Source organism: Atta colombica, unplaced genomic scaffold (genome assembly GCF_001594045.1).
Source record: "Atta colombica isolate Treedump-2 unplaced genomic scaffold, Acol1.0 scaffold63, whole genome shotgun sequence".
NCBI lineage: Eukaryota > Metazoa > Arthropoda > Insecta > Hymenoptera > Formicidae > Atta > Atta colombica.
The window spans coordinates 141529-152675 of record NW_017259554.1 but is presented as its reverse complement, the minus strand read 5'-3'; the positions used below and the strand labels follow the sequence as shown (position 1 = coordinate 152675).

General features: G+C 30.3%; 2 protein-coding genes across 6 annotated transcripts in view; one reads left to right on the top strand and one right to left on the bottom strand.

Annotated features, from left to right (window-relative positions):
• Positions 1–1402: 1402 nt before the first annotated feature.
• LOC108692169 (charged multivesicular body protein 1b) lies at positions 1403–3414 on the bottom strand. Its single transcript, XM_018200325.1, has 3 exons — positions 3138–3414; positions 2011–2476; positions 1403–1812 (listed from the first exon to the last, which is right to left on the bottom strand). The coding sequence occupies exons 1-3, from the start codon at positions 3157–3159 to the stop codon at positions 1698–1700; spliced, it is 603 nt and encodes a 200-aa protein (XP_018055814.1). The 5' UTR covers positions 3160–3414; the 3' UTR covers positions 1403–1697.
• A 3998-nt stretch (positions 3415–7412) lies between these two features.
• The window catches only part of LOC108692178 (recQ-mediated genome instability protein 1-like), a 7272-nt gene continuing 3537 nt past the window's right edge, over positions 7413–11147 (top strand). For 3 of the 5 annotated variants that reach the window (XM_018200339.1, XM_018200338.1, XM_018200342.1), the window contains exons 1-8: positions 7413–7612; positions 8447–8590; positions 8674–8877; positions 8976–9133; positions 9225–9518; positions 9705–9938; positions 10021–10162; positions 10275–10529. In XM_018200339.1, coding sequence (XP_018055828.1) covers positions 7493–7612; positions 8447–8590; positions 8674–8877; positions 8976–9133; positions 9225–9518; positions 9705–9938; positions 10021–10162; positions 10275–10529 — 1551 coding nt within the window. In that variant the 5' untranslated portion in view covers positions 7413–7492. Of the gene's footprint in view, positions 7613–7643; positions 7704–8446; positions 8591–8673; positions 8878–8975; positions 9134–9224; positions 9519–9704; positions 9939–10020; positions 10163–10274; positions 10530–11147 lie in introns of those variants that run through there. The other 2 variants (XM_018200340.1, XM_018200341.1) reach the window with 2 other exon arrangements.

Genomic DNA, 11147 nt, shown 5'->3' with positions numbered 1-11147 from the left:
AAATAATAATTGATTAAATATTATGAAAATTGTAATTGAATAATTATATATGAAAAAATAATATATTGCATGAAAATTGTAATTAAATGTGAAGTTGTAATTTAATGATATACGTACACATACACACACACACACACACATACGTGCGCGCGCATAATTTTTGGTTGTATACTTTCATAAAAATTGTGAAATTTTAATAAAAACAAAATGAAATGATTATTATTTTTTTGAGATTATAAATATGAAACATTACTATTTTTTTGAGATTATAAATATTAAGCATGTATTTACAAAGATATATTGAACTATTTCGTTATTCTTTTCCATGACGATATTGCTAATATTAAAAAAATTAAAATATTAAATTAAAATATTAAAATATGAAATTTCTTGTTTTTGTCTTAAAAATTTTATCTTAGTTTTAGAATAATCTTCGAAAGGCAGAGTTAATGAATAATAAATATTTATTTTCTATTTGCATAATGTACAATTGATTCTTATGATAGTGAAAGCATTCTGTGAAATTGCACTTCACAATTACAAATTACATTGATAAAAAATGCAATAAGTTTATTGTTAAAATTAATCTTACATTCAATCTTATATTCAAAATTAATCTTACATTCTATTTTCATATTTCAGAAGCAGTAGTGTTAAATACTCATGTATTTTAGTTAATTTTTATGGAAAATCTTTTAAAATAAAACTCGAAATTTTTAATTATATAATTTTTTTAATTATATAATTTTATTTTCAATTTTAAAATAATCGAAACTCTTAAAATACGAAATCAATAAATCAATTTCTGGATTTGCTGCTTCATCAATTTATAAGTATAGCCAACATTTTATATAATATACTCAATTAGTCTAATGTATGCCACATATAACTATTAAATCTAAAAATGTTTTCTCTTTTTTATTTGCTTTGTCTTATCCTAAAGTCCTGAAATCAATATGTGTAGTAAGCATTAAACTTTAAAAAGTTGATCAGTCAGTCGATTATTTTTTTTATATTCATTCTTTTCAACTGTGATTAATTTCTTAAGAAGTTCAAGACTTATTATACCAATTGTGTTTCAGCACTTTATAGTATATTGAAGACTTATACTAAAGTTTGTAAATGTGTTATCATCAGGGATGCACCGGATATCTGAAAAGTATCTGGTATTATCCGGCATTTTTTAACTATCCGATTGGATAGTCAGATATCGTTAGGTAAACCGAGAATATATCCAATATTGAAATTTTATATCATTAAATTGATTTTTTATTATATAAATGTTCTGTATATAAGTATGCATATTCATAATGCTCTTATATATTGCTTACAATTTTTCTCTATAGTTATCTCTATTGATAATCAAACTTGAACGATAACATTAAAATCATAATTATTATAACTATTCTCTCACAGTTGTTTTTTTGTTTTGCTCCCTTTTTTTGTTTTACTCAGCTTTTTTAGACATTGTCCCGGAATCTGGTTGGATATCCGGAAAATATCGGATATCTAACTTGAAAAATTGCCTTCCCAGATATCCGATGTTATAATATATCCGATATCAAATAATTTTACAATTCAGTGCATCCCATCTGATCATAAGAGTATAATAATTATTGTAACAATATTATATTATTGGGAATATATTACATAATTTATAAAACACTTCAATTATAATATACATTAAAACAGTTTTACTATTCTCTAAGTCGTGCTAATCTCTGTGTTAATTCATCTTGCTCCTGGCTTACTGCTGTTGAAGTGCCAATACTACCAAGTTGACCTGATGGAAGTTCCATGTTCAATTCCAATCTGCACAAAAATAATGTCAGGTAATTTTATAACTATCAAATAAATAAAATTTTTTTCAAATACAGTTCAAAGTAATAAAAGTTTTTGTTACTTTAAATAATATTTAAAATAATTCTTCTTTGCATTATATATAAGACAGGAATTAAGCTCTTTGCTTAATCAAAAAACTTGAAATAATAATTAGAAGTAAATTCTTACCCAGCTTCGTCTGCAACTTGCTGCATCAAAGAATCTACATCATTCTGGGGTACATTAGTAGTCGTGGTTTGTGACATAGCGTTCTCCATGTATGAACTTTGCACATCCAGATCCTCAAATTGGCTCTCAAATTTGTCCATAAGTCCAGAGATCTTCTCTAAGTTCATTGATTTCATAGCAGCATCCATGGCTTTGACAACACCAGCCATGGATTGAGTAACTTTGCGAGTTGTCAATGCAGTCTGCACTCTACTAGCTACTGCATCTACTCTAGCGCTCATTCTAAGATAATTCAAGGCTTGATTCTTCTGTCTAATTGCATTTTCTGCATGAATGCGAGCACCCTCCATATTACCCTTTTGTATCGCCTTCTTAATCTTTGTCTTCTCTATCTTCTCTTCCTTCTCACATTTCTTTGAGTTTCTTTCTAATTCTTTCACAGCAAATTTTAAATTAAATAGATTCTCTGTATTTTTTAGAAATTAAGGAAATATCTACTATGATTGCTTTGTTTATAAATTATAGTTTGATTTCAGAGAATAGGAGAGTCACTATTCCATTACTTTTTATAATAACAATTTGATAAAGTTTTGCATGCAATTTTGTATGACTATGATCACTACAATTTTGTATGATTATCATAAATAAAGATTGAGAAAATCACTTAGAAAAATAATTTGCCATTATGAGTTTACTTACTGAAAAAAGTAATTTGTAACCAATAATGAGTTACAAATCATGACTAACTAAAACACGAGTTACAAATTCCAAATTAAATTCTTCAATAACAAATGAGTTTTCAAACTCATTACATTATAACAATTGAGTGACTTTCCAATGTTAAATGTTAACATTAAATGTTAAAATGACAAGATATAGACAAAATATTTTGAATATAAAATCAGATTGAATATCACTTACAATCCGATTTATACGAGTACATCATCAACTGTTACAAATATATGTATAAGAATAAATTTTAAATTTAAAATTTTTAGGTTTATCAAACCTTGTTAGCATATCTTTTGAAGATGCTTTCATATTAATTTCTTATTTTGCAAATAATTTCATAAGAAAAAATGTTTTACAACAAGATTTTGATGCACAATTATAATTTCAAAGGATACTTTCCATCTGAGAGACAGACATAGCTGACTGTTCGACCCCCGTTGTGATGAGAATATAGTTCTAACCTTGAAGATAAGACGGATTACCGGAAGCTTTAATACTGATCTTTGCTGATACCGTGTAACATATAAAGTAGAAAAGTAGCACGAATTTGTCACAAAAAAGTGCGAGTGTACACACAATGACACGTTACGTGGCTTGAAGAAACGTAAAAGTGCTATCTTTTGATTGACATGACAAATCCTCTTCTTCTTCTACATGGAGTATAGAGAATAGGAGGTCGAACCAGTGTTGTTAGACAGGTCAGATTTCTGACGCATGCTCGTTCAATGTAGCTTCAGTAACGTACTGGTCACTGGTAAATAAGAGCTCATTAGTCGCCTATGTGAAATTTTTTCAAAAATGTTAAAAATTTTAATATTTTACATTTTACATATGTATACATATATAGAAATATATTATATATATTTATATATATATGTATGTCTGTAAAATATGTACAATATATAAATTTTCAACCTTAAGCGACTAATGATTTCCTATTTACTAGTAACGTTACTGGAGTGACGTTACTACATTGAATGCGCGTCAGAAACTCGGCTCGTCTAATTGGGCCGAACTAGGCTTTGAAAAATGTAATCAAAATCAGGTTTCTGAGTTGGTATTAGTGCTCAGTAGACAATGTTTGAATCGAACACAAAACACGGCAAAATTGTGGCATTACAAGCATTAGTTGCAGCGCTCGAGTCAATTCTTTTTTCCGGTTTTCCTCTCTCTCTCTCTCTCTCTCTCTCTCTCTCTCTCTCTCTCTCTCTCTCTCTGATGTCACATTCTACGTGCGAACATTTTGTTAGCCTCAGCGATAGATTTTAAATTAGTGCTTGATAAAATTAATCATCACTTTATGTTCATTTCGAGATCGGCATCGATTATTGCTCATGTCGTTAGATAATTACTCGTATCAGATAAATGCTTGTGTTGTAGATTATTTTAGTTTCTCGTATTCTAATCTAGTAATGCGATATCCAAGCTGTCGTAACGTACGCAATTACATCTCTTTCGAAACATTCCAAATATTTATTTGAGTTTATATTAAATCGCCTTAGGCCGGAATTAGACTACGCATTGAAGAATGTGATTGAAGATTGAAAGATTGAAGTTTATCAAAACAAAAGGAGCCAAAATTTTTTTGTCTTCATTAATGAAATTTCAATCTTTAATCTCAATCTTCAATGTATAGTCTAATTAAAAGCCATTCCACACAACTTGTATAGCTGCATAAACGTATGCATAAAGAAAATCATCCAATCGTATTTTATTTGTCTTTATAACAGAAATATGATTGGATAATTTTCTTTATGTGTATTTTGTTTATGCGGTTATTCAAGTTTGTGTGGAATGGTTTTAAGTCAGAAACAATGGTTTTCACCGAGTGTTTAATCCGGATCAGAATGTAAGAACGAACTAACTACAATCGAGTATTCCCCTGTTATAGTAGAACAATAGGGAAATGCTCGACTGTAGTTGATTCTTGGTTCTTACATTCTGATCCGGATTAAACCCTCGGTGGAAACTAAACCAATGAATAACATTTCTTTGTGAACTTAGTGATTTCCTGCCAATCTTCCTTTGCCATTAGTTAGTCGTCGCCGGCGTCCAGACACGGCGCCACATTGGACACAGCAGCCATAAAACTTTTCTCATTTTCGCTTACGCACATACAATCGAACACACATAACCTAAGAGGTTCCACACAATAAAAGGAATAGAGACTAAGAATTTTAACCTATGAGATACTATGTATAGTTGAAATTTTTATTCTCTGTTTCCAGTTCCTTTTATTGTGCAGAGCCCCTAAGAATTTCAGTCTATCAAAAATCATGTATTGTGGTATACATAGTTTCTGATAGATTCTTATTTTCTGTTCTCTGTTCCCTGTTCCTTTTATTGTGCAGAACCCCTAAAGCCGATCAGACTATGCAATTGAAAATTGAAATTAAGAATTGCTCAATCATATTATGAATTGTCTAACAGCAGTTAAGATTAAGATTAGTAAGAATATCAGGAGAGCTAGAACTATATATCATAAAAATTATTGAATACGCATTTAATTGCATTCACGTTTTAATTATGTTGTGTTTGTACTTTTTATAACTCTTTATAATTTATTATTTATACACAATATATACACAATACATTTGGTGAGATTAATCACGTGAAGCTAGTCACGGTTTACGAATAGAGACGTTATTCTTTGGCTGTGATCGATTTGGACGCTTTCAGCGCTTTCAGTATTTCTATTCTTATTTTACGTCTAAGAAACGATAAAGATAAAATGATGATTACAAGCGCTTAAAGCACGTCCAAATAGCAGCCTTTAACATGATGCTCTGAAAGTAAAGCCGGTTCTACATTAATTGCAAGCTGATTACAAATTTGTTGCGACAGCCAATCTGAAGCTTAGATTTTGAAATCAATGTTTCATATTGGCTGTCGCAATAAACTTGTGATCAGTTTGTTAATGTAGAACTAGCTTAACAGGAAGACATAAATTGTCACTGGATGCATTTAGTACTACAACTAAGCATTCAGTAAGTTCTTGCCTTTAATTGGCATATTCCGCTAGATTTAAAAAGAGATCAAACAGGTATAAGAGCTCACTGAGCGCTCATAGTACTGAATGCATCTATTAAAATTATATGAAAAATGGAGCATTCTTCATAAAATTGGTATGATCTACCAAACAAACTGCGAGAACGATGTGGTGGAACGATAGCGACATTTCAATCGAACTAATTCAAATGATCACTTTTGACCACGCTTTTCGAAGACCCCTTCCATGTAAGTTCGGCTAGCAGCTTCCTATTCTCTATATTCTATGAACACAGCTGACACACCTAACTGCTAACGAAATACAGAGCTCATTCCGCTAACGGAATCAATAGAGTACATTCTTCTTTTTCAATTTTGGCTCCTACCTTTAGTAAATCAGGAAGATCAATAACGCCATAACGAAGTACAAATTAAAGGTTAGAGTATGTTTATTTTTTACGACCCTGAAGCGGTCCAAATATGGCGGCGCAGGAGTGATAGTAAGAATCCGATTTGGTGGTGGAGGTTCGACCCAATCAGAATACATATCAGACTGCCAATCAGGAATCTGACATCAATATTGTGTCTTTATATAGTCTTTATATAGTTGTCTTTATATAGTGTCTTTATATAGTTCAGTAAGCAAGCGTGCTTCTAGATGCATCCATTGACATTTTCCCGAAAAAATAGACTGAAAAATGTTGGTATTAATAAAAAAAAATTTTGTTACAAATATTGTTATAATAAATTTACGCTCTTTGCTTGTTTTTTCGTGATTATCCAATAACAGAAATATGATTGGATAATTCTCTTTATGAACAGTTCCGGTTATGAACAGTTTAAACCCTCAGTAGAAACTAGGTCAGTTATTAATCCGTACAAATTAAAATTATATTGCCTAGAGGTTTTTGTAAGTACCAACATTTTCCAGTCTAGTTTTTCGGGAAAATGTCATGTGTAAAGTTATTCCACACAAACTTGCATAGCTGTATAAACATATGCATAAAGAAAATCATCCAATCGTATTTTACGTTTGCTTTTATGATAGAAATGTGATTGGATAATTTTCTTTATGCATATTTTTGCGGCTATGCAAATTTGTGTGTAATGGTCCTAAGAGCTCATCACGGAATATAAACTGCATAAGCATAGCACAAGATCACTAACTAATGATCATTCGACAAAAAGACGTTATATTGATTTGCATAAGATGCTCATTGGGCTAGCAGTCTTATGCTATGTTTATGCAGCTCATGTCATTTTGTATGTGATGAAGGATATATCTAAGGATATATCCACACAAATTTGCATAACCGCATAAACGTATACATAAAAAAAATTATCCAATCGCATTTTTCCTATATAGACGCACGTAAAATATGATTGGATAATTTTCTTTATGCATACGGTTATGCAAGTTTGTGTGGATACCCTACCGAGACATTTGACGAAAAAAAGAGATGGCCGAGATTTTGAGAGAAATGCTTGCAAACTGAACACACCATTGGCCTATTTCCACCGAGGATTGAAATCAGAATATAAGAACCAATCACCTACAATCGAATATTCTCCTGTTACAATCGAACGACAGAGGAATGCTCGACTGTAGTTGGTTGGTTCTTACATTCTGATCCGGATTAAATCCTCGATGAAAACTAGGATCCTTATATGTATCACGGAAAAGCATGCAATGGGCGTGAATCTATTGTAACGATAAAATTCGATATTGATTGAAAAATTGTGAACTTGTTATCATGCGAAAATGAATGAGAATTTGCTAAGACGGATAAAAAACCAATTAAACGCAAAATTTTATGTAATGAATGACGCATGGCTAAGAGATTGCGTCGAATTCTTTATTAGGGACAAAATTTCTCATGAAGTATGTTACTAATTATTGCTAAATTAGTTATTGAGTGCGTTTTGCATAATGCATCAATTTAATTTTAATATGGAACGACAACGATAAAATGGTACATTATGTATAAAGTGAAACGCGTCGATTTTTATTGTTTTACATATATCTTTGTTAATTAAAATTAAGAAACAGTAACATGTTATTATTTTGAATCTTCTGACATTGAATGAGAGAAATGTTTTATTACAACTTGTTAAATCTTACCTCATCAAACGAAATTCCTTATTAATTGTGCTTTAATAAGAATTAAAATTACAAATATATTTAAAAGATATATTTAAAAGACTTAATAATTTATCACTTTGTACTTGGTTTAAATATATTGTATGACGTACGAAATCAGTTTGTAAAAAATAACAGTAGAAAAAAAAGAGCTTATTGTTAAACAATATTGAACCACTAATTGTTAAAATTCTTTAATAATTTAATGTTAAATGTTAAAGAATTTTAACAACTCAGTGTTTCAATAATTGTTTAACAATTAATAAGCTTTTTTTTTCTACTGTTATTTTTTACAAACTGACGCACGTCATACAAATATATTTAAACCAAATACAAAGTGACAAATTATTAAGTCTTAAATATATCTTTTAAATATATTTGTAATTTTTTTTCTCTTTTTTTTTCTGTATTTTTTACTGATTTCACATGCAACACAAATATATTTCATGACATAAATCAAGTACAAAGTAACATATTAATAACTTATAATTACTGTTAACAATACAGATAATAATAAAAACTTTAATTCTATTAATATTACTCTAAATAATTAACTTCTATTGATTATTGTTATAGATGACAGATAAGCATATTTTCGAATTTGTAGAGGGCCAATGGCAATTGAGTGATTTACGGGAAATCAACAATGAAAATGGATGTTTGCCAAGGAATTTAACTCAGCAGACACACATTGTATTGACTGGTATCTATATCCTCCAGGTAAGCTCTTTGTGGTATTCCAATCATAGCACATATGTTTTTACTTTAGACATCCAAATATAGATCATCTGGTATGAGTATAGGTAGACAAGATGTACGATATAATGAGCTCCAAATATAAGCAGCTTTGTGAAATTCGTAAAATCGACAATCAGAACTTGGAAGTAAAGGAAGAAGAGCAGCTGATGGAGTGGCAACCCAAAGGTAGAAGAATGATGCAACTTTATTTAACTGATGGAGTACAAGATGTCACTGCGATAGAGTATACTTCACTTAAACAAATAACTGTATGGCTTTTTCCATTGTTTCAAATGAATGCAAATTTCTCTCTCTCTTTTTCTCATCGAGATTATCAAATTAAAACATTAAAAATGTTTCTTCGCAGGATATATTACTTCCTGGCTATAAAGTAATGATAATTGGCCCGATCCACTGTAGGCGTGGTGTTATTCTCCTAGAAGATGGCAAGTACAAGGAAATTGGCGGAGAAGTGGAAACTTTGTTGAAATCCAACGCGCTAGAAAATGTCTTGGCAAGAGCTTTGTAAGATTTGATCTAATTTTCTTTTGAGTTTGAATTATTTTTTATTCTTTGGTTTCAGCTTTTTGATTTCTATGTCCATTCAATTGTTTAGAGGAGAACCTGAAAACCCTGATCCATATAATGATAATGGATTATCCAGGATCATGAATCAGAATGTTCAAAACACAGCATCTAATTCTAACAACAATGACAGTTTTTTCGATGATGATTTTGAAGAAGCTATTGACTTAGAAGCAGTGACAGCAATCGAACAACGAAGCCAAGAAAATAATGCCGTTCAAGAAAATTTTAGAAATACGTGTGATCGCAAACAAGTAGATAGGAAAGAAACGAATGAAATTATGCAAACCTTGGAAGATATAGACTTTGAACCTTTAGAAGATTGGTAAGTATTAAAGACATTTTCTTAATATGAATTTAATTCAGATAATAATTGATATCGTTTTAAGTTATATAAAGATTTGCTTTAAAATTCACAATTTTTCTGATTTACAAAAGTAAATTTTATCTTGCTGTGTAGTGTCTTCTAATTTTACTAATTTTACTGTAATAATTTAAGCAATTATTCTAGGTTCAATAATTCCCCAACAAGATCTTCACAGATATCGCCGTCACAAATGGAGACTAAGAAAATTGCTAAGGATGATAGAACGACAGTTGAACAAACAACTTCAGTACTCAATTTTCACAGCAAATTATCGCTTTCTATGAAGTCTATTCAGAATCAAAATTTTTCAGAATTTCCTGATGATGATTTTGACTTAGATGATTACGACATCATAATTAAGACAAAGAAATCACAGAGGTTCTTTATCCACCTCTATGCATCTTCTATCTTATTATTTTCGATATTTCTGTTATTTATTTTTTTATTCAACATTTTTTAGTCAACAAGATGAAAATCCTTTAATGAGTAAAACCAAAACATGTCTCTCGTTAGAACCACCTATGAAAGTGACAAATCATAATGCTCTAATAGAAATTAAGAAAAGTACATCCATGAAAGTGGCACAAAACGAGAAATCAGTGGTATATAATATTTATAATTTAGTATTTTTTTTTATTGAAATGATTTTTACATTTTTTTTTTTTTAATTGAAACTGCTTTCTCTTTTTATTTAACTTTATAATTTTGTCAAAGGTAAACACTTCGAGAGTAATACAGCAAATATCTGAGACTAAAATTATTTCTGATTTTATCAAGCCTCAACCAGCTCCCAAAGTCTGCGATGTCTTGCGCGATGTCTTACGCGAGCCTATTACGGAAAAAATATACAAGACAGTGAGAGGTCAGGTGAAGAACCATTCGACGTTAACGAAACAGGGTAAATGCTGGTCGGTAACAGCATTGATCACGGATTACACTTCCAGTGTAGAAGTTTGTTTCGATTCTAAAGTACGTGTGATAAAATGATTTCTTAAGGCTTTTATTGTCCTTTATTGTGAAGAGGGAAATCGAAGAGAATCTTCTTTTCTCATTTTTTAGTTTATGACAAGAGTCCTAACATCGATATCTTTAATCCTCGGGAGGTTGTGATATATCTGAGAGATACATACAAAATATATTTGTAAATATTTTTAAATAGTGACACCATTTACGTATTGGATAAAGGACAATAACTGTTATTAAGTTGAGAACAATCATTACAAAGTCACAGAAAAATATAATTATGACATAATGTGAGAGTATTATATGAGTTTTTATTTATTGTTAAAGAATCCTGCACTAATGACATATGAAATGTTGACTTTGCTCTACCTTGGCGACGCCATCCAAAGTCAAAATAATAAAACCAGCGGCTAGACCTTTTTAAACTCTACAACTTTTATCTAAAACATTTTTTTATAAAACTTGTAGTTTTTAAGATATTTTTTCCTTTCGGACATTTTATATTCCTTATGATTATACTGGATGTCTCAGATCACCCATACATCCCTTTTATCTCGGAAACAGAGCATTTTGAAAAAAAAAAAACCGTTTCAGACAAAAGTTGTGGGGTTCTAAATGATTTAG

Excerpts from the sequence above, each read along its gene's own strand:
- LOC108692169 (XM_018200325.1), bottom strand. The coding sequence starts at position 3,159 with ATGTCTGTCTCTCAGATGGAAA. Across the intron at positions 2,477-3,137 it reads GTCTGTCTCTCAGATGGAAA|AGAATCTATTTAATTTAAAA; the intron begins GTATCCTTTGAA and ends TAAAAAATACAG. Across the intron at positions 1,813-2,010 it reads CAAGTTGCAGACGAAGCTGG|ATTGGAATTGAACATGGAAC; the intron begins GTAAGAATTTAC and ends ATTTTTGTGCAG.